This window comes from Bos indicus, chromosome 9, assembly GCF_029378745.1.
Source record: "Bos indicus isolate NIAB-ARS_2022 breed Sahiwal x Tharparkar chromosome 9, NIAB-ARS_B.indTharparkar_mat_pri_1.0, whole genome shotgun sequence".
Classification (NCBI taxonomy): Eukaryota; Metazoa; Chordata; class Mammalia; order Artiodactyla; family Bovidae; genus Bos; species Bos indicus.
In genome coordinates, this window is record NC_091768.1 from 14813703 (window position 1) to 14837376 (window position 23674).

Here is a 23674-nt window from a genome sequence, read left to right on the forward strand (position 1 = left end):
GTTGTTTGGGGTCTCCTAGGATACTTAGTTGTTTTTCCACCAACCCACATATCCTCTACATTCCTAATAAAGCCTTTGGAATCTACTGGGCCTTTAAAGGCTCTCGCACTACTTTCTATGACTTCACCATATCATTAAAAATCTAACATTATTTACCATAATTTAATAGTAACAAGCTTTGTAACCGTATCCAAGGATATGAACTTGTTTGTTGTAACAATGGCCTGAATAATCCCAAAGGACATTAAAGAAAAAACATACCATGTCAAATTTTCAGTAGTTTTATTGAAAAATGCCTCTTTTGTTTCAGAAATAAATAATATAAGGCAGTGAAATTCACAATCTGCAGTTAAAATATAAAAGCAGCAATTCTATGTTCATAGTCTTGCAAACATTTTCCAACTGCTTTTGATAACTAAGAAACATTATGTTCTGGAAAAAAAAAAAGTTCATACTAAATATACAACACAAACATGCAATTCCATCTCTGCAGAATAATCTGCAATTTGGCATAAATGTTAGCGTGTCTAAAACAAGGAGGTTTAAGGCAATATGGAACTGTGTCCAGTTGATACAACAACTTCAGCTACATGGCTTAAGGTTTGTGGTTTTTAAAAAGAGATGTATAAGAGCATTCTATGCCCTAATGTACGACAGAGAATAGAAGAGGAAGATAAACAGTTGCAATGGAGTGACTTTTCCCTCTTTTTTGGTTTTACGAGGGAAACTGCTTGGATGGGTGTGTAACTGAATTGTAGGTAAGTATTGGAAAAGATAAACTGCCTTCTCGAAATACACCATCGCTCTGGGTTCCAGGACTTAACTGCTTAAGAGTTTCACTGAGGCTGCCTGCTGAGCTACCTAATTAAGGCACAAGGCACGTTCTCTCCCCGCAGCTTTTGTGAACAAAGGATCTTGCAAGCAACTTCAAGGGCAAAGGTAAAAGACTTCTACAGACTGCGCGGGCAGCGAGCTAGGCTTCCTGCAGGAACAAGGTTCGCTAACAGTCAAAAAGGGTACTCTCCGATGAAGCAACGCCGGAAGAAACGTGGCAGGTAAGACGTCCACTGCTCCGTCTGACCTGTAAATGGGAATCCGAACACCTCCCCGCAGCCCGGCCGCGCTGCGCAAGCGCGCGGGGTCAGGGTCACTGCCGGGGGCGGTGGGGCAGGGCGCGCCGCCAGCGCGCGTGGGGAGGATGCTCGCCTGCGGGCTCGTCGGCGCCGTAGTCCTCGTACTCGTCCGCTGTCCGCTCGGGCTCCACCGGCACGATGAAGGGCTCGTGCCCGCCCTCGGGCACGTAGGGCTCTGTCCGATTCAACATTACAGTTATGGCATGATTTGGAAGAATACACACACACCAAAAGCTAAACCATCACCCGAGGGGACTGCACTTCAGTCTTAATCTCATGACTATAAAGGCAGAGAAATTACAACGTTCTGATTCCATTTGCAGAGAGAATTTGGTGATCTGAAATGGCACTTGTTTGTAACCTTCAGAGGTCCAGCAGTAAATACAACCATTGCACAAACACCTGGAAAGGGTCAGCAACTGGGCCAAAGAAAACTGTCAACCAACCCAGGTAGGATTTTTTTGCAAATCCCCAAGTAACTTCATGACTTCAAATTCCTCAGTTCAGAGAACCACTGGGAAAGATGAGCAAGTGATGGGGAAGTTATATTAGCTCCTTAAAACTGAACTCTGGAGGTGAAAATCAATTATCACCAAGTAATATACAGTACACGACGTTTTCTGTGGCTGTCTGGCCCACAGCCTGAGTTACAACTGGTGGGTGAGGATCACCCGTGACGACAGCAAAACAGGAAGAAAAAAAGGGATTCTAAAATTTTGGTTTGAAAAGGATGATTACAAAAACCCAAATGAGAGTACATGTACATAAGATAATCAGACATCGCTAACAAGCAAGAGATGAGGAGATTCTAATTCGATGTTATTCTGGCAGAGAGCAAGCGGCAGGCAGAAGCTGATTGTAGAACTGTTAAGTGATTTTAGTGGACAGTATCACATACAAATCATTTACAAGCCATAATTAGTTTATTATTTACATAAGGTACTTCTCTTTAACCAGGTTAATTGTTTTTCCCGAAATGGCATCATCTCCGCGGTTAGTAGTTTTATTATGCGCCTCTTTCACAACCGAGGCGCCTCATGAGCTGTGTTTGAACTTTTTTTTTAAATAATATTTTTCTACATTATTACTGAAATGCATCAGGCTTATAAACTAACACCACTGCTTTTGTCTCATTCAAGTTAGTATAAAGAGTCTCCACCCTCCTTTATGATGTCCACCCGGTTCGTTAACCAGATCTGTGGTGAGATTTCCATACAGACTCATTTTCTAATAAGCACGTGCGCAAACATCTCAGAAACAGGATTTTCATGTATTCAAACTGTAAGCAGCACTGGCGACTTAGAAAATTTGTTAGCCGGAACCTGAAACAGGTCAAAGATGATAGTTTTTAAAAGTTGAATTACTATGCAAAAAAAAAATATCTATACACATTCATTTAAGTATGTAATGGTTAAATTATATATGTATATATCCATATATTTCAAGTTACTCATACATACCAGAAGGCAGAGGTAATTAAAATTTCTTTGATAAAGAATGAAATTACAATTTTGTGAATGGTTTGCATAAGAAACTTAAGATTCATGATTCTTTTTGGTCATATGTAAGTATGCACATAAATATATAGATATATAGATATTTAGATATTCAACTACTCATGCAGTACTTGCTAGTAGCCAACCATATCAAACAGCATATCATTTTTAAAACTTGCAAGATGCTTGAGGGTGCACTGATGAAAAAGGTCACTGCTGACCACTGCCCACAGCATTAATTTTTTAATCTCTAAATCAGCATACTGCCTCTGTCCCCATAGTCCCCGAATTCAGGCTTAAGAGACTTCTGCCTCCTGTAATTGTCAAATTGTCAAATATTAGAATTTCGTGACCAACTCTTGAAAAATTAGGTTCCAGAGTTTATAAAATACTAATTCATGGACAAAGCGAAATAGTGAAATATTTTCAGTTGCCTCCACTATGTTATCAAATAGTCTGCCTACACATTAGATTCCCAAAACAAATTTTATATATATTCTTAGCATTCTACAGGTTTTTTTTAGGCAAAAAAAAAAAAAAAAAAAAAAATTCAATAACATTCTTTGAACTATCAGGAGAAACAGAAAAGTTTATGTTGTGATTTGATAAATGCAGAAGTATAGAAAGAAGGAGAAAATATTCAACTTCTATCAGTGAAATAATGTCATTAAAATTAACATTGATTCTTTTGAGAGAGACTATTACTATATAATCAAAACACACAACTGAAAGAGGTTCTATCTTCAAGAAATCCTAAAATCAACTTTCCTTCAATCCTAGGGAACTTTATTTCCATACAGGTTTTTTTAATTCAGTTGAATTTGGGTCCTTATAATGGCAACAACATACCTGGATAGCCTTGTCCATTGTATGGGATGCTGGCACACTGGGATGAGTCACAGTATCCAGGAGGACCCGGGGGGCCTCGGATACCTGAGTTTCCAGGACGACCAGGGGGACCTGGAGGACCTCTGGAACCTGTGGACCCTGGTGGACCCGTTCTCGATTCTCCTTGTGGCCCTGTTGTGGGTTTAAGACAAGTATTGCCCCTCTTGTTAAATGCGTCTCCTAAGGCAGTCAGCAATACTTTGGCACCTCCACTACTTCAAGACCAGCTGATTCTCTAGCATATAGTAAGAAAATATTTCCTTAGAAATCACCAGTATGAAGCAATGTTATTTCTGAATCTACTGATACTTACTCCTGGTTAACACAAATGTAAAGATTTAACCTCCAGGGCTGACCATGGTTGCAAGGGTCTCATGGACCTTATAGTGAAGAAAACAATTCATTCTCAATCTAGTAAACAAAATGCATAGAACAACTATTCTTTCCTTCCAAAACATCAATAAAAAGCCTGTGAATGAAATCTTGGGATGTGTCAGGATTTCCAACGAGGATATATTTCCTCAGTCCATTAGCAATAGTCTATTAGTCTCTTAGCATCTTGAAGAACAGCGGAAGGAACAGGAAATGACACCATCCTTAACAGCTGTGAGGCCAAACAAAACAAGTAGGAAAAAAACAAAATAGGAATCCCATAAAAAGAAAACAGCATCCCTCTGTCACTAAAACTCAGACCCTAATGTATTAAAGTTACAGTAAATCTTAAATAGAATGTGCTGAAACTTTTTTTTTAACAAAACATAAAAATGAGCAGGATCAAGAGGAACTTCTTGCTCAAATATATACCATGATGCTCAGCCTGCCTGAAGCTCACAGGATGAGTTTGTGCCTCTGAGGAGGGTTGTGTGCTCTCTCAGCCCTTACATGTTCTCTTGTTTGATGTACCAGCAAAACCTACCTGGGGGGCCAGGCAGCCCTCGAGGTCCTGGAGATCCAATACCCCTTTCACCTTTCTCTCCCGGCAAACCTAAGCAAGGACAAAATGGTAAAACACAGAGGGAAAATTATCTGGGAAAAATGTAGTTTTCATCGGAACGATAATATTTGATTCAAGTAATTCATTTCCCTTAGTAAAAGCAGAACCCAATTTTTCACAGAAGTCCACTTTTAAAGCCAAAATTCTTTCTAGACATTTGGGTAATTCCAGATTCATGGCCAAGAAACAAATCTGGCTACAACTCAGGGGAAAAATTATTTGAAGAAAACAAATATGTCGAATATATTATTTTAGAAACAGTAATTAAGAACAGAAATCTTGAATAAAGAATTAGAACCCACTGAAGGCATCTCAAAGGTACCTTAGCTTCAGTAACCCTATGAGGATGGCAGCTAAACCATCAGAATTATAGAAACATCTAGGTTTTCCCCAAATTGTTAACCACTACTTTCACAAAGTCAGTCCCCAGCATGCTGAAACATCTGGAATCAGATAATCTTGTTTTTCTTCTTCTCCTTCAATTATACTTATCTACCATGAAATTAAAGCCAAATAAACACATAAGACCAGTTCCAGACCCTGAATAAAGGAACCAGAAGAATTTGGATCTAAAATCGTAAGGCTGCTTACATTCAGTTGCTGCCCAGCTCTTGCCAGTCAAAACAATTAATAAGGTTTTAGCGCCTGATTCCCTTTGCCAAGAAACAATTTTGCTCGCTAACAACAACAATCAGAAAACGGCATTGTCTTGACCGAGATCTCCTGACAAAATCTTCCTGTGTTCTAAGATAAGGATCTCTATAGCCTGAAGCTGCCTAGAAAGAAAAATGGGTTCAGGGATGCGTGACTCTTCTGGGGCTGTCCAAACAAGACCAGCGTTGATTGCCAAGCTCAGCCTTCCACGCACTTTTCGACCCAGCTTCTACACTTCCAGATTCCTTCCTTGTTGCCTACCTCGTTCCCCCTGGGGCCCCTGCATCCCTGGTGTGCCTGGGAAGCCGGGCCGCCCCCCAGGTCCTGGTTCTCCTCTGGCTCCTGCGCTGCCGGGGGGGCCTGGGGGGCCTGGAGGGCCTGGCTGGTTGCGACTAGAGTGGTAATCATTTGGAATCTGGTTCAGCATCTGATTGAATCTGTTCATCTGACCTAAAAATTAAAATAAGACTTATTAGTCAGAAACCCAGAAAGGAGGGGATGAGGACATGAAACAGATTTCTCTTAGTATTTAGTGACATTCATCTCTGTTCCTGCCCGCTCCGGCAAACATTTTAATTAGAATCCCAACCCTAAAATAAAACACTTCAGTCACCCCAGACAAAATGATCCTTGATAAGAACACCAAAAACTGTCTAGTAAGCCATCAGCATTACTCTAAACATAAAAGACTTGTGAAAGTTTAACGTGGGTCTGATATGAAGCCCCAAGGTTTTGCCCGATGATGTCACTCAAAAGAGAACCTTTTTTAAAATTAATAAGTGACAGCATTTGTGTGTGTGTGCCTACAGCAGTGATAATCAGGCTTTAGTGTAAACTGGAATCACCTGTGAGATACTTCAAACACTACAAATTTCTGGGTCTCATCTCCAAAGAGTGATTCACCAGATTTAGGGTGACCAAGGAACTCATTTCTCACACGCAGCATCAGTGATTCTAAAGCAGGTGCCCCTCGGAACCGCCCTGGGAGACAGCTGGCCTAAAACTTCTGAAAAGGGGGCCTTGAGTTGGAGGTCACACTCAATTTGCAGGCACTGGGCCTTATCACTTAATAAATTTCATCGAATAAGGAGAAAGAGTCCGTGAATCAAAAGGAGGCAATAAAAAGTTCCCCATCAACATGGACTTTTCAGGATCAAATTAATCTCCACGGTCCACGGTCCTCCTTCCTTAAGAGTTAGTAAAACTCAAACGTCATAACTTAAAAGATGCAATGATTGCTGCTTCAATGGAAACCCAGTAAAAAATACTAATGCTGAAACTGAAAGGTCCTTTTAAAATGTGATTTTGTATCAGACTGAATATAAGGATAACTGGCTATGATTTTACCTTGGGTTACTGTTTTATCTTGATGACAATCATTAAAATATCATCAGCTTTATCTAACAGGATACAAATCTGACAATGTATAAAAAGAGGTTGTGAAAATGAAATAGAAACATTTATCTTAGAAAGTATGTATCTTAGAAAATACTCTGCATTTTCCTGCAATTAACTTAAACACTCATATATTCAAAGGAAAAGAAATTTTACCACTTATCAATTGTTCACAGACTTGTCTTGCAACTGCTCGCATCATGTTCTGGGAAGCGATGTCTCCCTAGTGAATTAAATCAGTAAGTACGATCAGCATATTATTTTCATAGTTCCAGAGTTCAATGTTTAACACACAAAATAAGCTTGTAAGTCAAATTTTAAGAAATACATACTCTGTCGCCTTTCTCTCCTTTCAGTCCTGATGGACCCTGAAATAGAGGAATTTCAAATATTACAAACTGACAAACATGGTCTAAAATGACTTATGAATGGACATGATGAAAGACAGCAAGGTCTACTTTCCAACAAAGTAGCAAAATCACACATCGTGTTCACATTGAAGTTACTCACTTTTTGTTTGTCTGTAAAAAGGAATCTAATCTGTCTCCCTCCCTCCCTCTCTCTCTCTCTCTCTCTCCCCCCCGCTCTCAGAAGCATGTGTCCTCCAAAATAGTGCTGAGATGTGAATTTTATGACCATGTTCAGAAGTTATGTATTGCGTCTGCATTTTATGATGCCCAGTCACAATAGAGATCTGGAACTGAAATACATGTCACATTGCCCTTGCTACCATTCTACCCTTTTTTCATGTCACAATGGCTGGGGAGCTCAAGTGGCTATTGTAGGTTAATCTTGGTTCAGTTCTAGTAAGAACCCAGACCTTGTAATAGTAAGACCTTCCATCAATTCCCTAACTAAACATGCATCTCTAACTAAACAACTTCTTCTAGTGATTTTGTGCACTGAATATGAAAGGGCTACATGCCTCACTTATTAAAGAACTTAATCCAAATGGTGGTCCCACATCCAAACAGAACTACAGAATTTGTTGTTGTTCAGTTGCTAAGTTGTGTCCAAGTCTCTGCGACCCCGTGGACTGCAGAACACCAGGCTACCCTGTCCTTCAGTATCTCCCGGAGGTTGCTCAAATTCACGTCCGTTGAGTCAGTGATGCCATCCAACCATCTCGTCCTCTGCCGCCCCCTTTCCTGTTCTGTCAGGCCTCTCACTGGCCACGAGAACATCTTGGAAAAAGTCTTCCTTCTAGTGGAAGATGTTTTTGTCTTTCTGTGTATCTCCAGGCTACCCCCTGAAAGGAATACCCACACCACTGACAAATCTAATGTTCAGATAACATCCCAAACTGCATCTTACCGTCTCCAAGACTTTTGCCTCAACTCCTCAACTTCCATCCAACTTGTCTTCCTTTCTCCCATTTTTGCCCCTTTCAAGTCTGTTCTCCACAGAGAAGCCAGAGTGTTGCTTTTAAGAGGAAAATCAGCCCATGTCACTCTTGGCTCCAAAGGCTTCTTATCACACTTAGAATAAGTGTGGGCTGGATAGACCACGTGATGGCCTCTGCCCGGGTACTGACGTCGCCTCTCCTCACTTCCTTCACTTCAGGTGCTCGGATCTCTCCGCTGTTCCACCCACGTGCCACACTCACCTCCCTCAGCCTTTGTTCATCTTTCCCCAAACCTGAAATAACGTTCCCACAGATGCTCCCAGCCTCACTGCACCTGCTCGGACAGGCTCCCTGACCGCTGCATCTGAAATAGCCCGTTCACACCACCATAATGAGCCCCTAACCCCTTACTCCATGTCTCTTTTTTTCATATCACTCATCATCACCAGAAACTGTATTATGTATTTACATTTTTGGTCTATATCCCCCATTAGGATCTCCATGAGGGCAAGGACTTTGCCCTATTTATGGTTTTATCCAGACCCTAGAATGCCAGCTAGCACAGTTAGGCACCAAACCAAAGGGTGTTGAGTAAAGGAATAAAAATATTCCATCAGCAGTTCTTGGAAACATCCACTATACAACATCAGGTATTGTACGTTAACAGGAAGACAACTCTGCATACAAGCGCTAATGACAAGTTAACAGTGACTGAGCTAAGTTCCCTGCTAAGACCTTTATAACATGGAACTGCTAGTTTTGGTTTTAGAAACTAAACGCAAATAGAAAACAGAAGAAAAGGAGGGGCAATTTACCACCTTAAAAGGATGGTTAAAGGAAGGAAATGGGGTAGATAACATCCAGATAAATGTCACCAAATTGTACTTATAAGAAAAACTAGAGCTTGACTCTCCCCTTACCAAAAGTACTGGACTCCCATGGAAACATTATTTAGCTTGGAGCCTTTTGTAAATTTCAGGGAATCTTTTTTGCATTAACTGCTACTTTGTTCCCATTTGTTGTTTTGTTTTGTTTTAATTTACTGCCTTTCTGAGATTGGTCTAGTATGTACCATTTAGAACTCATCTTTATTGCCAGTATCTTGAGATCTCATTTCAAGTAAAGGAAGTAGAAATTTCTTTCAGGTTTCTAGCTGAAGCCATCAATTACATCAGTGATATTCTTATGTTAAACTCTATTTTTGGTCATCATAAAAAGAAATAGAATTCTGAATGGGTTGAAAAGTTCCATGCACTTTTAACCGCTCTTGTGAAGTTTCTGCCATGATTCATTAATGAAAAGAGAGTAATAAAGTCATGCTAGAGTATACACAGAGTATGAGGCATATCAGGAGGCCTTTCATCATTATGCTGCTTGCTTAATTTTATGTAAACGTAGAAGGAGCACCATGGCACATAAAGATTCTACCCTAAGTTCAGTTCAGTTCAGTTCAGTCGCTCAGTCGTGTCCGACTCTTTTCGACCCAATGAATAGCAGCACACCAGGCCTCCCTGTCCATCACCAACTCCCGGAGTTTAAACTTTTTTAACTTGGGTTTATACTTGGGTTTATACTTTTTTTTTTTAACTTGGACAATACTTGAGAGAAGTTCCATTCAGAGAACAGCTCTGATAGGTGTGTCATTACTAATATCGGACTTCATGATCTCTGAAATAAATTTTTATATTTCAGAATTCTACTCAAAAAACTGCTTAAAATAAATTTATTCTTCATAGACATAAACAGGGAAGAGCTTGTAAGGAAGAATGTGGAGCCCAACAGTCATTACAAATATGTGCTCAGTCGCTCAGTCATGCCTGACTCTTTGCAACCCCATGGACTGTAGCCCACCAGGCTCCTCTGTCCATAGAATTTTCCAGCCAAGAAAACTGGAAGGGATTGCCATTTCCTACTCTAGGGGATCTCCCCGACCCAGGGATCAAACTCCTGTCTCTTGCATTGGCAGGCAGAGTCTTTACTACTAGCGCCACCTGGGAAGCATTCAGTTTTGGATTTCTAAATTTGCAAATAGAAGATATGCATTATACCAGCTCCAGTGTTGGAGAAGGCAATGGCACCCCCACTCCAGTACTCTTGCCTGGAAATCCCATGGACAGAGGAGCCTGGTGGGCTGCAGTCCATGGGGTCGCTAAGAGTTGGACACGACTGAGCAACTTCACTTTCACTTTTCACTTTCATGCATTGGAGAGGGAAATGGCAACCCACTCCAGTGTTCCTGCCTGGAGAATCCCAGGGACGGGGGATCCTGGTGGGCTGCCATCTATGGGGTCGCACAGAGTCGGACACGACTAAAGTGACTTAGCAGCAGCAGCAACTCAACTATTATTTTAATCAAAGCATCTGATAAAAAGAAAGTTAAACTAGACATGAGTTGGAGCAGGGCAGTGTAAAAAAGTAAGACAATGGATTAGATAAATTCTTTTAATTCTGGGGCTAGTGCTCTAGTGCTCTAGCATCCTCCATAGAAGAGGCCACAGGACGTTCACAAAGGGTTAACTTGCAGAGCATCCACGGGGGCGCCATGCACCATCATGTTTTTCTGTCTTAAGCTGCATACCACTCCTAAATAAAAAGAATGATTCTGCTGACCCAGCTCTGAGTGTTTATACAGTGCAGAAATATGTGTCTTGGCTCATAATCCCATTCTCCTTTTAAAGAAACCCTATGACCACAATTTTCATCCCAGAATGTTATAACTTGGAGAGAAAAATTTTAGAACTAGTACTGAGTTAAATCCATGGGTTTAGCATAGTTTCAACAAATGCTTCAAAAGTATTACAGCAGAGATAACATAAATATGCCACAGTCTTGCAGTCTCTTCATCACTCACAGTGGAATGACTAGGCATGCAAGCCATCCACTTACTGGTCTGCCGTGATCTCCGGGCTTTCCTGGTTTCCCACTTGGTCCTGTGACTCCTGGAGAGCCTGGACTTCCCTGCAAGACACAGGCAGAGAAAACAAAAGGTTACCATGAAAGAGGAGTCCCATGTAAAGTAAACTAACAAAGCACAGAGGGTTTTGAAAGCTTTCAGCACATTAAGGAAGAATAAAATTAAATTTAAGATAACATGGAGGAAAAAAATATTGAAAATTCATATTCAATCTTTATGGAGTGTATAGTTGAAAAATACACTTGAGATCATTTGAAAAATATATACATATACTGTTTTCAATCAGTTTAACCATTCACAGACTGGGATCCTAGTAAATTGGCTACTAAGTGAATTTACAGAAAGCAATTTCTTTTCATTTATTTCTGTTATCAAAATAGAAAACACATCAAAAGACAGGAATGAAAATTTTGTTTGGGGAAGAAATTGAGAAGGTATCTGAGCACCATATTGTGGAGTTCATCTCCAAGAAGTCGTAGCTCAGCCTAGAAACTAAGTTTTTCTTTGGTGCATTCAAATAAAGCGTAATTCTCTTCTATCATATCAGCACCCTCAAACCCATCAAAACCGTAAGAATTTCTCCCTTTTAGCACAACTTTAAGAAACTTTAGCCATAGTTTAGTCTGTGGGGTGGCAAAGACTCAGACATGACTGAGCGACTTTCACACAGCCATATTTTAGTAAAAATGTTTATAATATTGCTAGACAATACATTATCTTCTAAAGCTAAAACTTCCTTAAAATGGAATCATCAGATTTCTGTAAAACAATCTTCTATTCATCAATCATATACATTTTAATCTCTGTAGTAAATACTTTAAATGAAAGTTTACTATACATTTTCAACTCTACTTGAGAACATATATATTAAACATGAATCATTCATATCTAGCGAGAAGCCATGAAGAGCATCCATTACCTCCAACAACGTAATTGCAATCTCACCCGGAGGCAAGTATACAGATATTTCTTTCAGAGTCATTGGCTTCAGTATTTTTCCCAAAGATCTTAATTAGAAAACCTACTCAGTAAGAATTACATCCTCTGAATGACTTAAAACTGTTCAGTAATTAATATCCTTAAAATTCAAATATCATAAGCTACAGACTCATAATTCTAGAACAGGAAATGACCAGCAAGATCATAAAACCCACCACTTAATGTACACATGGAAGGAACTAGAGCACTAACCAGTTAGGGATATTTTTCTGTTTTTCAAATATAACTTCATTAAACAGAAAGACTCTCTATTTTAACACATCTGTTTTTTCTAGCCGATTTTGTTTTAGGAGAATAAAAACAAGCAGGTCCCTCAACCGTGTGGTCCACAGCACAAATGGAACATGCCTCAAAGGTCAGGTTACTGAGTTTTTTCCTAGCGAGTTGGGGTAGGGGGTCAGGACAGGGAGACGAGTGTCACGCATTCCATTCTTACCGGTGGTCCAGGGGGACCCCTGGGTCCCATTGCTCCATCTTTTCCAGTAAAGCCCTATTGTAAAAATGAAATTATGTGTGGATTAGTGAAATAATGACCAAGCAAAATGGAAAGAAACTAAACAGGATGATAAAAGTGACAGGTGAGGGATTTAACCCAACTGCAGGTAACTTTTCAATATAAAGACAAATATGCAAAAAAAAATGGTTTCCATTTAAGTTATGCCTTTTACTGAATAATTCAGTTCTAAACTCAGTCATTTATAGGGTTACAAATAAAATCGTTTTAAGAATTAAACTAGTCTTCTCCAAAGAAGGCAGTTTCCTATTATGAAGATACTAACTTTTGCTTTTGTAAGAGTATAAAGAAATCTACAGGAAGACTAGCCCTTTCTACTGAAAAGTCAACGTCCACGAACTGGCCTGGGAACGATCAAAATAGGATGAAGGGAATGTTGCTGAGGAAACCAGGTGACGTCATAGAAGATGCAGGAGAGGCCAACCACCTGGTCAGAAAACTCCCTTCCTTGTTTCCAGACAGCCAGGACAGGACCACTGTTGCTTCACTCCTGGCTGATTTCTCTCCTCCTCTCCAAGAAAGAGGCAAAACTATCTTAACTCCACCACTCAAAAAGAAAGGAAATCTTCAGTCCTCACTTAATTGTTTAGTGGTCCATCTCTCCTCATCTTACTTACAGGCTAGACCCATACCAGATCGGGTTGAGAGGAGAGATGTACCCAGCAGTGGTGGGCATCTCTGTGCAGCTTGCACAGTGCCAGACGACCTCTGCCTGGAATGAGTCACTCACTGCCCGCTTAGTACTCATCCCAAGTGCAGACCTCTGAAATCCAGCCGAGGATTTCTGAGTCAGGCAGTTTTTTACGGTTGCTGCATTCCTCTGTCAAAGGAAATTTTTGCCTCCTTTGAGAATAAGTGATAATTTTATGCATATTCTTGGATCCTAGCAAAAAGTTAAGAACATTTGGATCACTGCCTGCATTAAGTATCCACACTGCCATCGATTTTTACAAAAGAGGAAGTTTAAATGATTTCTTTAAAATTGCATTAGAAATAGTCTGTCCCTTCAAAAAAATTCAGAAACTTATAGAGATAAACATTTCAGACTGTTTTCTGGAAGATCTAGGCCTGCTTAACAAAAAACAGACTCTAAATTCATCTGATATAACATCAACACCACTCCTGGGAGCCACTTAAGAAGCAAAAATGCTCCGAGTCTGGTTCGCACAGTTGAATGTCATCTAAATTTCCTCCGACCACTGTAGGAAACACTCTTTTTCTTTCATTTTTTAAGGTAAGTATCATGTCTATGAATAATCCTCCTTCAGTCATCCTAAGAACTTCCTGATCAACCATTTTCTCTTTTTTCCTTGCTTTACTGAGCTATAATTGACAAATTAAAATCATATATATTTATGGTGTACATGTGATGTTTTGATACATGTAGACATTGTGAAATGATTACCACAAACAAGATAACACCCATCACCTCACAGAGCTATCATTTTTTATGTGGTGAGACTATTTAAGATACACTCTATTAGCAAATTTCAAGTACACAATATAGTATTAACTATAGTCATCATCATGTACATTAGATCTCCAGAACTTATCTGGCATAACTGAAACTCTGTATCCTTTTTCTAATATCTCCCCATTTTGCCCTCTTTTTCAGCCCCTGGCAGCCACCTGCTTCCAGGAGTTCAGTTTTTTTGAGATTTCATACATAAGTGAGATCATGCAGTATTTCTCTTTCTGTGCTTTGCTTATTTCAGGTGGCATGTCCAGGTTCAAGGTTTATCCATGTTTTGGGAAATGATAGCATTTCCCTCTTCTTTTAAGACAGAATAATATTCCATTATATATATTAAACATATATTCATATATAAAAATATCACATCTTCTTTATCCACTCACTCATGGGTGGACAGTTAGGTCTAACCAAGTCATTTTCTCTTAGAAGTAACATATACCTAAATTGGGATGAGGCAGATTCTATTCTGGTGACCTCAGAAGGGCTAACACTGAGCCATCTGCAGAACTTTGTGCTGCAAATTTTATTTTTTTTACTTTCCATTTTCAAAGTTGCAGCAGTTATTGCTGCTTCCCTCCATGGGAGGATGGCCGAGAGGACCTGTGGTCGCTTTCACAGATGCACGTGTATGACTTGCCTGAACATGTACTTGTCTTGCTACTTTCTAACAGGCCCCACAACTGTGGCTCATTTGAAAATCCATCTGTGCTGAAAGTAACCTAAGCCTCTTGCTTCTACCAACTCCACCTTGCTAGAGACATCTTCCTTCATCACCATGGTCTTGGGCGTGCTCTCCTGAGTTTATTCTCTTCTCTCCCACCACAGGGTTCAAGTTTCTTCCTTTCTTTCTTCATTCCTTCCTTCCACTCTCTGTCTCCCTTTCTCTTTTGGCTGAGATGTCTGCACCCAAAGTCTAACTTTCCAAAACCGTTTTATGTTCCATCAGCTGTGACTCCTACTCTCAGCATTAGTGACAGGAAACTGAGTTGTAGGTACAAGGTTGTGATGGAAAAAGGACGAATAATTTCCTGAAAACCTTCCTCACTCTCAACATGAGGGTCCTGGGTTGCCTCACCACAAAGCTGGATTCACAGATTAAAATGTGAGACTGAAAAACACTGTCCTTCCCACCCCTCACTTTCAGGGAAGCAGTGATGGTGGGGATGGCTGCCTGACCACCAGCTCAGAAGAAGCATGTTGATGGGGTGGGCACTGACCACCCAGCGAGTCTGCATGGAACCCATGCTGAATCACGTGCCAACCCAACATGGCTTTCGTAGTAGCAGTGGCAAGGGAGGCAGCCCATCATTACTTCTGTTTTTTTTTTTTTTTTTTATTGGAGTATAGTTGATCTACAATGTTGTATTTAATTTCTGTTATACAGCAAGGTGACTCAGTTATACATATATATTCTTTTTCATATTCTTTCTTATCATGGTTTATCATAGGACACTGAACTATATTCAATATCCATTATTACTTCCTGACTGTGATATTTTTGGTTTTGTTGACTAATTGTATAGACCAATTGGTCACCCTTGCAATATCATTGTGGTCCTTTATTATAAGACAAGAATTCAAATAAAACTAGAGTGCCAGTCTCCAAAGAGTCAGAAGAACATGTATAAGTGCCAGCAGGTCCCAGGCTCCCAGAGAATAGTTTTCTCTTTGACCTCATTTTCTCATAAATTCAAGAGTAGGCATTGGAGCAAATAAATTTCATTGGCAAATCATCCAACATTTGGTATTATCTGGGCAAAACTTTGCTCCATCTCTTCTTTGGCCCAACTCTTCTGCCCCATGGTGTCTTGGAGGTGTTAAGGTTAGCAAATCAATGCGTGAGTGACAACTATTATAGCCCTGGCCCTCTCAGAGCCTGCTGCTAGCCTTATGTTTTGACTTGATTAGTCAGAATACAGACAACACTCAGACTGCTGTCTAAACTAGAAGGTGCTGAAGTCATTAGTGACTTGGTTCTGAGCAGCTCTAAAACCTTCTCTTAAAGCATCTGTGGTCTCCTATGAAACCAAATGTTTCTGTAACATTAAACAGAGCATAGAACTCACTGTGCTTCTCATCTACTTGTCATAGAAAAAATTGGGTCTCCTGTACTGATTTCCTCATAACTCAAGAACAGACTTGAGATCTGCCATAAAAAAGCAAAATTCCTACTAAGTTCCAGGTGCTATCCATCACAGAGGCCTGCAGACGGTATCTGAGTTCTAAAGGTGTAGAAAAGATGTCCCTGACCACATACAAAGTGCCAAGGGAATCAAGACTATTCTTAGAGTTACATAAAAGATGCCTCATAAAAAAATTTTAATTTTCAGATTTAATGCAATTTTCTAGGATTCTTGAATCTCTTTCCAATGAACCAAAAGTCGTTGGTTTTCAGAGCATGCTAAATTTTTTTAAATTTCCAAAATTCTAACAACTCATTTAAAGTCCCACCATTTTGTTTCATAGACCTTGAGATTGTCCTGGTGTCAGTTGGTCCACTGATATTAGCTTTTCTGCCTCCTATGAGATATGTGAACTCTGCCATTTCCAGCCACACCAACTGAACTTTGGGATGGGGGGTTAATTAATAGGCAATAATCATGTCGTTAGAGGCCATGCAAGAAAACTTACTCTGTCTCCTGGAGGGCCCATTGGTCCTGGTGGGCCAGGTAATCCTGGAGTTCCCTACACAAAAGGAAACAAGCAAGAAAACACTGTAATAAACTTCTTGTGTGAGGAAAGGAATTCATGTCCTTCTCCAAAATGTTTGGCAGAAAAGTCAGGGGACTCTGAGAAGGAACAGAAACTCAGTACTGAGCGCAGAGCCAGCCTGAGGGCTAGACGCTAGCTCAGTCAACAAGCCCAGACCTGACTGCACAGCCCCAGCCTGAAGCCTCAGACCAGGCGACGGAATGGAAAATGGCCAGGCTTCTGCTCTGCGGCTTAACCTTGGTTCACCTTCTGAGGCACTACAAGGGCAACTTTGCAAAGAACACTTGACGAGTCAAGAAAAGGCAAGGTGAAGAACAACTCACAGTCCTGCCTGGAAGTCCTGGCTCTCCGGCATCGCCCTTCATTCCCTGGCGACCCTGGAGCAAGCAGTGGGAAAACAGGTCTCAGCATTTTACAGAAATTAAGTGAAAGGGAAGACGTGAGTCATTCCTGAAATCTCTATCACTTCATAAATCCAATGAAGCATATTTGTGAAGGGAGATGAATAAATTATTTTGGGGACTGATGCTCACTTTTTAAACTACAAATGCTGTTATAATTTCCATTTATCATGTTATGGGATCATTTTATGTAATCATGGGATAATATGCCTTTTTTAAAAGAACCCAAGTTGAAGGGGAAACTATTTTTATTATTTAACATATTTAATTTGGTGCTAACTGTAATGGAGAGTCAATGAATGTAACATAATTTTGTTCTGTATAACTACATGCTAAAAGACACTTGTTAATAGGCAAATCTGAATTAAAGCTGATAATTTAATAGTAGTACTAAGAAAGTAAATAGAAATAAAGCTCCCCCAAACTCCCCTGGGGATGTACGAAGCTAAAAGTAGATGCATTCAACCCTGTTCCTGTTTTACAGCTGCACTGAGAGGTACCAGGGTCTTAGTTCCCTGACCAGAGATTCAACCTGTGCCCCCTGCAGTGGCAGCTCTCAGTCTTAACCACTGGACCCCCAGGGAAGTCCTGCATTCAACCCTTTTGAGTGAAAAAAAAAAATCCAATTCCTTCAAATGTTTCATTTCTAGCTATATCTGATATAGATTATTTTTTCTCTAAATGCAAAAAAAAAAAAAAAAAAAGGTCTTCAAAGGGAGCTTAGACTTAAATTTAAAACTATGTAATTATCTGGATTCTTATTCATATGCTGTATTTGTTTTATCTTAAAGTATAGAAAAAAGTAGTTAAATAAAACACCAGCCTTAAAAGGTAAGACACTTCTCCTAAGTTCAGATTGGCATTTGGAATAAAACAAATTTTTATTGAAGTAATGACCTAGATAAATAAGTCATAAATATCAGACAGAACCCTAGGGCCTGCCACAGACTCAAAGCCATTTCAAAGCTTTCAGGATATTAAAGGATATTTGCATTACTTATTAAAATAATTTTTAAAGGTCAAAGAAGTAGCAACAATTTTTCCTACATAGTTACATATTATTACATATGCTATTTACATATCTGAAATTACAGTCACAGGAAGTCATCTCAATGACTAAACTTGTTGAGTTTTCTGAAAAAACACTTGAATTTGGCAAAATAGAGTAGAAAATGTTCCAGTTAAATTCAGCATTAATCCACCATCCTCATTTCATACAGAAAGCCTTTGTACTTACTTGTTCACCGGGAATAGAGAGGCCATTGGGTCCCTGAGGGCCTGGAGGACCCTGGGGCCCAGGAGGACCTGTATCTCCACGAGGACCGGGGGGGCCCTACATACAGAACAGAGAAACAAGCACAGAGTCATAGACTGCCCTTCCAGGGCTGTCTTCACAACTCTCAGATACCAATCAGAATCTGCAAACATTTGAGAAATCGCCCCATCTATTGGGTTGACCAGAAAACCCAAACGAAGTTTTTGGCTAACCCAATATAAAAGTATTTATTAATGTCATCCCTTTCTTCTTTTGACTACTCACTAAAAGAATTGGAAAGTACAATAAATTCACAAGAGCACTTAAATTTCCCAACCTACTTTTACATGGGAATAGGTTTCTTAAAAAGTAAAATACATCAAATATATTCATATATCTATAGTCCTAGATTCATTCAGAGATCAAAACTCAAAATTCACTAGATCTGATTTCTTTTGAGCTGGTCCTGATTCCTCTTAGACTTGGGCTGATTTCTGGGACTAACGTATGTCTACATCAGGCAAGGAAAGAGCAGGAGCTTCTTTGCAGGGTGTCCAGGTAGAAAAAGACAAACCTGGAGTCAGACAGCCCTGGGTCAGCACCCCAGCCTCACTTTCCTGAGTTAGCTTAATGACAGTATGACAAAAACTACACATCGCCTTCATAATACATCCCCCCAAGATGCTGGAGTTGTCTTACGGAGACAGTTTTGAACCGGCAGAAGAGGCCAGTGACCCCCAGCGAAGGCAGATGTGGCCGGCTTGGCTCTTTCTCTGAGAGAGATGAACCCTCCTCAGCTCCCTCTAGTGGGACTCTGCTCCTTGAAGGGGGTCTTCCAGCTGATGGCCAGGTCTCCCCCTCTGCTTCCCCATATGAGAGCAGAGCCCTTAGGTGCTTCTATAGATCTCCCATGGGCAGTTCCCACTTCTGTGACATCCCCTGTACATTCCTTTATCTGACTAATCTAATCTACCATTCTGATATCTAGAGGCAAGACAGAGATCACAATATATTGCCTAAGGCTCACTAAACTTGAATCAGTTTGTTTAAGGGCACATTACCCTGTGAGCGGAAATTTGAATAACGAGACTTCAACATATAGGTGAAAACGTAAATGCACTCTAAAATATACTTACAACTGCCCCACTGACACCTCTTTCACCTCTCGGACCTTTAGCACCAGGTCCTCCCTAAAATACATAGTAAGAGAACATTTTAGGGTGAACATAGAAAACTAGGAAGAAGCTGATACATAAAAATTGCTTTAAGAAGCAGCACATACTCCAGACAACCAATACTTCTACGGCTATTTATGAAATATGGAAATAAATACTTTCTATCATACAAATGTGTGGGAAAGGAGAATTTCAAAACATTCTTAAGGATCTAATTTTTATATTCTAATCTTTCCTTAATTGTTAGCAAATTTTGAAGCTGATTTGAAAATTTGAGGTTTACTTAAAAAAAAAAAGCATTACTTTAAATACAATATTTAAGCATTTCTAAGGGAAAAAAATCTATTTTGGAATTATATGAGTGTATTCTTCAGGCAAAATAACATGTAATAACAAGACTCTCTCAGAATCTCACAACATGTAATTTAGTAACAGGAATTCAGAGACCTGTTCACTGAACAAAGAGGAAATAAACATGGTACTGATATCCAACAACGTTATCTTACAATTAGGAAAAAAAATTCCTACTTCTCAAAAACATCGAAGTCACATCCAAGCTATAATTTTATGATTATAAATATAAATCAGGTAAGTCACTATTAATTAAAGAAAATAAATGATGTTAATTCCAGATATATTTGGATTCCATATATGAGGAGCTGGTTTGTAATTAACCTAAAATCAATTTACATTATTTGTTAACAACCATGTACAGTAAAATCTGGTGTTCTGAGGCTCTTTAAACTGTTTCTATGTTAATTAACCCATATTCTTAAAAGAGGTCAATAAAGCTTAGTGGTACCACTTCCATTCTGAAAAACCAGCCCAGGTCACATGTGATTGATCAACAAGATCTAACACTGTACTCTTCAGTGTTTTGCATTGCATTTTATTGGTCTCCCCTCCACCCCATGGAAAGACCTGGTCAGTCTTCTCACTCAGGTTATTCCTAACCCCAACACTTTCACCCAGAGTTTATGATATCATCACATACATAAATTATCCTCTATATGTTATTCTATGATATGCTTGCTAATAACATACACATATCCTAGGCTCTAAAGTTTTTTTGGGTCAGCTTCTCAATCATGGCTCCACACATAGGTACAAGAAGCTTTCAGGAAATGTAAGGAATTTTCAAAATCATGTAATTAAAGAGAGAAACCCAAATCCATATCTTGAAAAGCTCTTGAATGCTAGCCCATATCATTCATTCTCATGTGAGTAGAGAAATGTGTTCAAATGCTTTCAGATTTTCTTCTGGATTTACTCGAGTTCAGATCTCAAGATGTGCCGTGAAAATGGTCTGCAATTCATCTTGTTCTGTCCTACAACACACCAGTGGCTAGAAGCATTTTATGCGCAACACACTGACCAAAGGATGATTATGCCAAAGATTTAACTGGAAATACTAGAAGGACTACTGGAGTCTCCTTACTGCAGGGCCGGGGGGTCCCGGAGGTCCAACGCTGTCCTGTGTACACGTGCAAGCGTTCGGAAGAGCTGGGCATTTTGCTTCATCTCTCTGAAATTTGGAAAAGAATATTTATCTCTGAATTGAAAGTAAACATAGCCTCTTATCCGCCACACCCACTTATCTTATACACACAAGGAAATCTATTTCCCAACTTAAAAGAATAATTTTTAATTATGATTACAAAGTCTTACGCCCAATCTTGCTATGCCCCTTTATGTCTTTACAAGTTTTGCTTTAGGAAATCTCACGTAAGATATGTTTACAAAACCATCATCGGGACCCCTGGTAAACTAATCCAATTCTCTCTAGTCTGGTATTAGAGAAATGCTGAGTGTTTCAGATATGGATGCCCATTTCATTCAGAATAAAATTTAAAATCCCTTCCACAGCCTATAGGCCTTACACAGTCTGCAAAACAGCACCCCACCACCTCGCCCCCCCCCCCACTGCCCACCACCTCCCCTCTCCTTCACTCTGCCCCAGCCCCTCTCATCCGCTTCTTGCTTCTCAGATGTTCAGGGCAGCTTGTGGCCTTAGGGCCTTTACACTTACAGTCACCTCTGGTTGGAATGCTCTTTCTCCATTATCCACATTGCTTGTCCCCTCACTTCACTCAGATCTCTGCTTAAATCTCACCTTCTCCCTGAGGGCTGAGGGTACTCACCTGGCTACCTGTCCTTGTACCCTGGTTTGTTTTCTATGACTTTTCACTCGATAACATACTTAATAACTCCTCCTCTTCCTCTGCCTTTCACTAGAATATTCCCTTTCACTGCTGTAACCCCAGCACACAGGATAGTGCCTGGCTTATAACAGGTGTTCAGTAAGTATTTGTTGAGTAAATAATGCACACTTATTTTGTGGGTGTGTGCAGCTCACTGTTTGCCTAGAACTTCAAATCCATCTTCAGCATTCAACTTTGTAACCATCACCACCTACACAGATAATATGCGGGAAGGCCATCACTCGAGCATTTCTACTTAGACATCCAGAGAGGTATGATGGCTGATCCTGTAAAGGATTTAATAAGCATTTACTGTAAAATGCTGGTATTTTACAAGCAATAGGAGGACTCTGCAGTAAATGGGTTTATCAGACATGCTGATTAAAGCAGGACTTTTCTGACTATGCCTAACCACTTTAGCTGTTAGGGAGAATTTCCAGATGCGGCCCTCTACATTCTTGACTTTTGAGGGAGGGGTCCCAGCCTGAGCTGCGGTCGTTAATGAGCACGCACACCACGTGTGTCCCTGGCTCCATCCTAACATGCAGCTGCTGAGGATAGTTCCTCTCCCAGGCCATCCTCATCCACATTTCTTATTCCTTGAATACTAATAAAACCATGACAAAATTTCATTCTGTTTCACTTACTCTGGAGGGAATATCACAGCATCTGTCTCTACTGGTCCACACCGGACTGCAGACAATATCAAAATTCTGGATTTGGAACTGTAAACAACCAACAGCAACGTGAGCTAAAGATGCATGAAAAACATTTCATATTAACATTTCCACATTTTAACCTCTGCCAACTTCTCACACAGACTCTCTAGAGGGTCCAGGCAATGAGAGCAGTGTGATCCTTACCTCCTAAGAACAAAAAAACCTATGCCTCAGAGAAAGGGACAGTAAAGCAAAATGCATATGTGATAATCCCACTTCTGATTCATTTCCTTGGCTAAAATGAAATGTCTCATTGAGGTTTTTCTTTTTTAAGAGAACATTGATTTCTTTATATCCTTAAAAATGATGAGTGCATTTAAATCAGAATTTTAATTTGAAGGCTACACACATTTAAATCAACTTTTAAGAGTCTACCTCTGTTAAAAAAAAAAGTAACATTTTAAAAAATTCTTCACTTATTCTTAAATTGATGCTCTGTTTCTTATAAATTCTTACCTAGGGGCTAACTGATAATTTCATGTTTACCTTCAGCTTAACTATTTCAATATACATATATTTTCTATCTTTCTACACTTAAAAAACAGAGTTCTTTGGATAAAAAAGAAAAGGTCACTTAGATATAGTCATTCTTTCCTTTATAAACTTGTTCTATTTAAATACTAAACCCAATATTCAATAAATGATTTTAATTGCAATTATATTATTTGCACTAAAAACTAGTTCTTTCCTCGTGGCTCTGAGGGTAAAGCATCTGCCTGCAACCTGGGAGACCTGGGTTCAATCCCTGGGTCAGGAAGATCCCCTGGAGAAGGAAATGGCAACCCACTCCAGTACTCTTGCCTGGAAAATTCCATGGATGGAAGAGCCTGGTGGGCTATAGTCCATGAGGTCACAAAGAGTTGGACACGACTGAGCAACTTCAACTTCACATGGTGAAAGCTAAGAGTGTTTGCAAGTTCAAGTTCTACATTGAGGGTTAAAAATTTCATTTCTGAATAGAGACGAAAATTCTGTCCATGAAAGAAAGCTAAGCTCAGTGAAAGCAATTTTAAAAAATAATAGAAGGGCTTCTCTGGTGGCTCAGCAGTAAAGAATCCATCTGCCAATGCAGGAGACACAGGTTCAATCCCCGATCTGGGAAGATCCCACATTCCATGTAGCAACTAACCCCATGCACCACAATATTGAGCCTGTGCTGGAGAGCCTGGGAGTCGAAACTACTGAGCCCATGTGATGCAACTAGAGCAGCACATGCCCTAGAGCCCGTCCTCTACCACAAGAGAAGCCTCGGCAACAAGAAGCCAAACGCCACGACCAGAGGGTGGCCCCCATCTGTCACAGCAAGGGAAAAGCCTAATAGCAACGAAGACCAAGCACAGCCAGAAATAAACAAGTAAAATTATCTTAAAAAATAATAGAAGCCAAAAATAGTAGTCTTGCTTTC

At 39.9% G+C, this 23674-nt stretch overlaps 1 protein-coding gene across 3 annotated transcripts in view; it reads right to left on the bottom strand.

Moving 5' to 3' along the window:
* Positions 1–265: 265 nt before the first annotated feature.
* The window catches only part of COL12A1 (collagen type XII alpha 1 chain), a 117795-nt gene continuing 94386 nt past the window's right edge, over positions 266–23674 (bottom strand). For 2 of the 3 annotated variants that reach the window (XM_070795751.1, XM_070795749.1), the window contains 14 exons: positions 22198–22275; positions 20788–20874; positions 19311–19364; positions 18157–18252; positions 16842–16895; positions 16438–16491; positions 12255–12308; positions 10792–10863; positions 6893–6928; positions 6717–6783; positions 5427–5615; positions 4434–4502; positions 3479–3649; positions 266–1308 (listed from right to left, as the gene is read on the bottom strand). In XM_070795751.1, coding sequence (XP_070651852.1) covers positions 1148–1308; positions 3479–3649; positions 4434–4502; positions 5427–5615; positions 6717–6783; positions 6893–6928; positions 10792–10863; positions 12255–12308; positions 16438–16491; positions 16842–16895; positions 18157–18252; positions 19311–19364; positions 20788–20874; positions 22198–22275 — 1242 coding nt within the window. In that variant the 3' untranslated portion in view covers positions 266–1147. Of the gene's footprint in view, positions 2456–3478; positions 3650–4433; positions 4503–5426; positions 5616–6716; positions 6784–6892; positions 6929–10791; positions 10864–12254; positions 12309–16437; positions 16492–16841; positions 16896–18156; positions 18253–19310; positions 19365–20787; positions 20875–22197; positions 22276–23674 lie in introns of all 3 variants that reach the window. The other variant, XM_070795750.1, reaches the window with a different exon arrangement.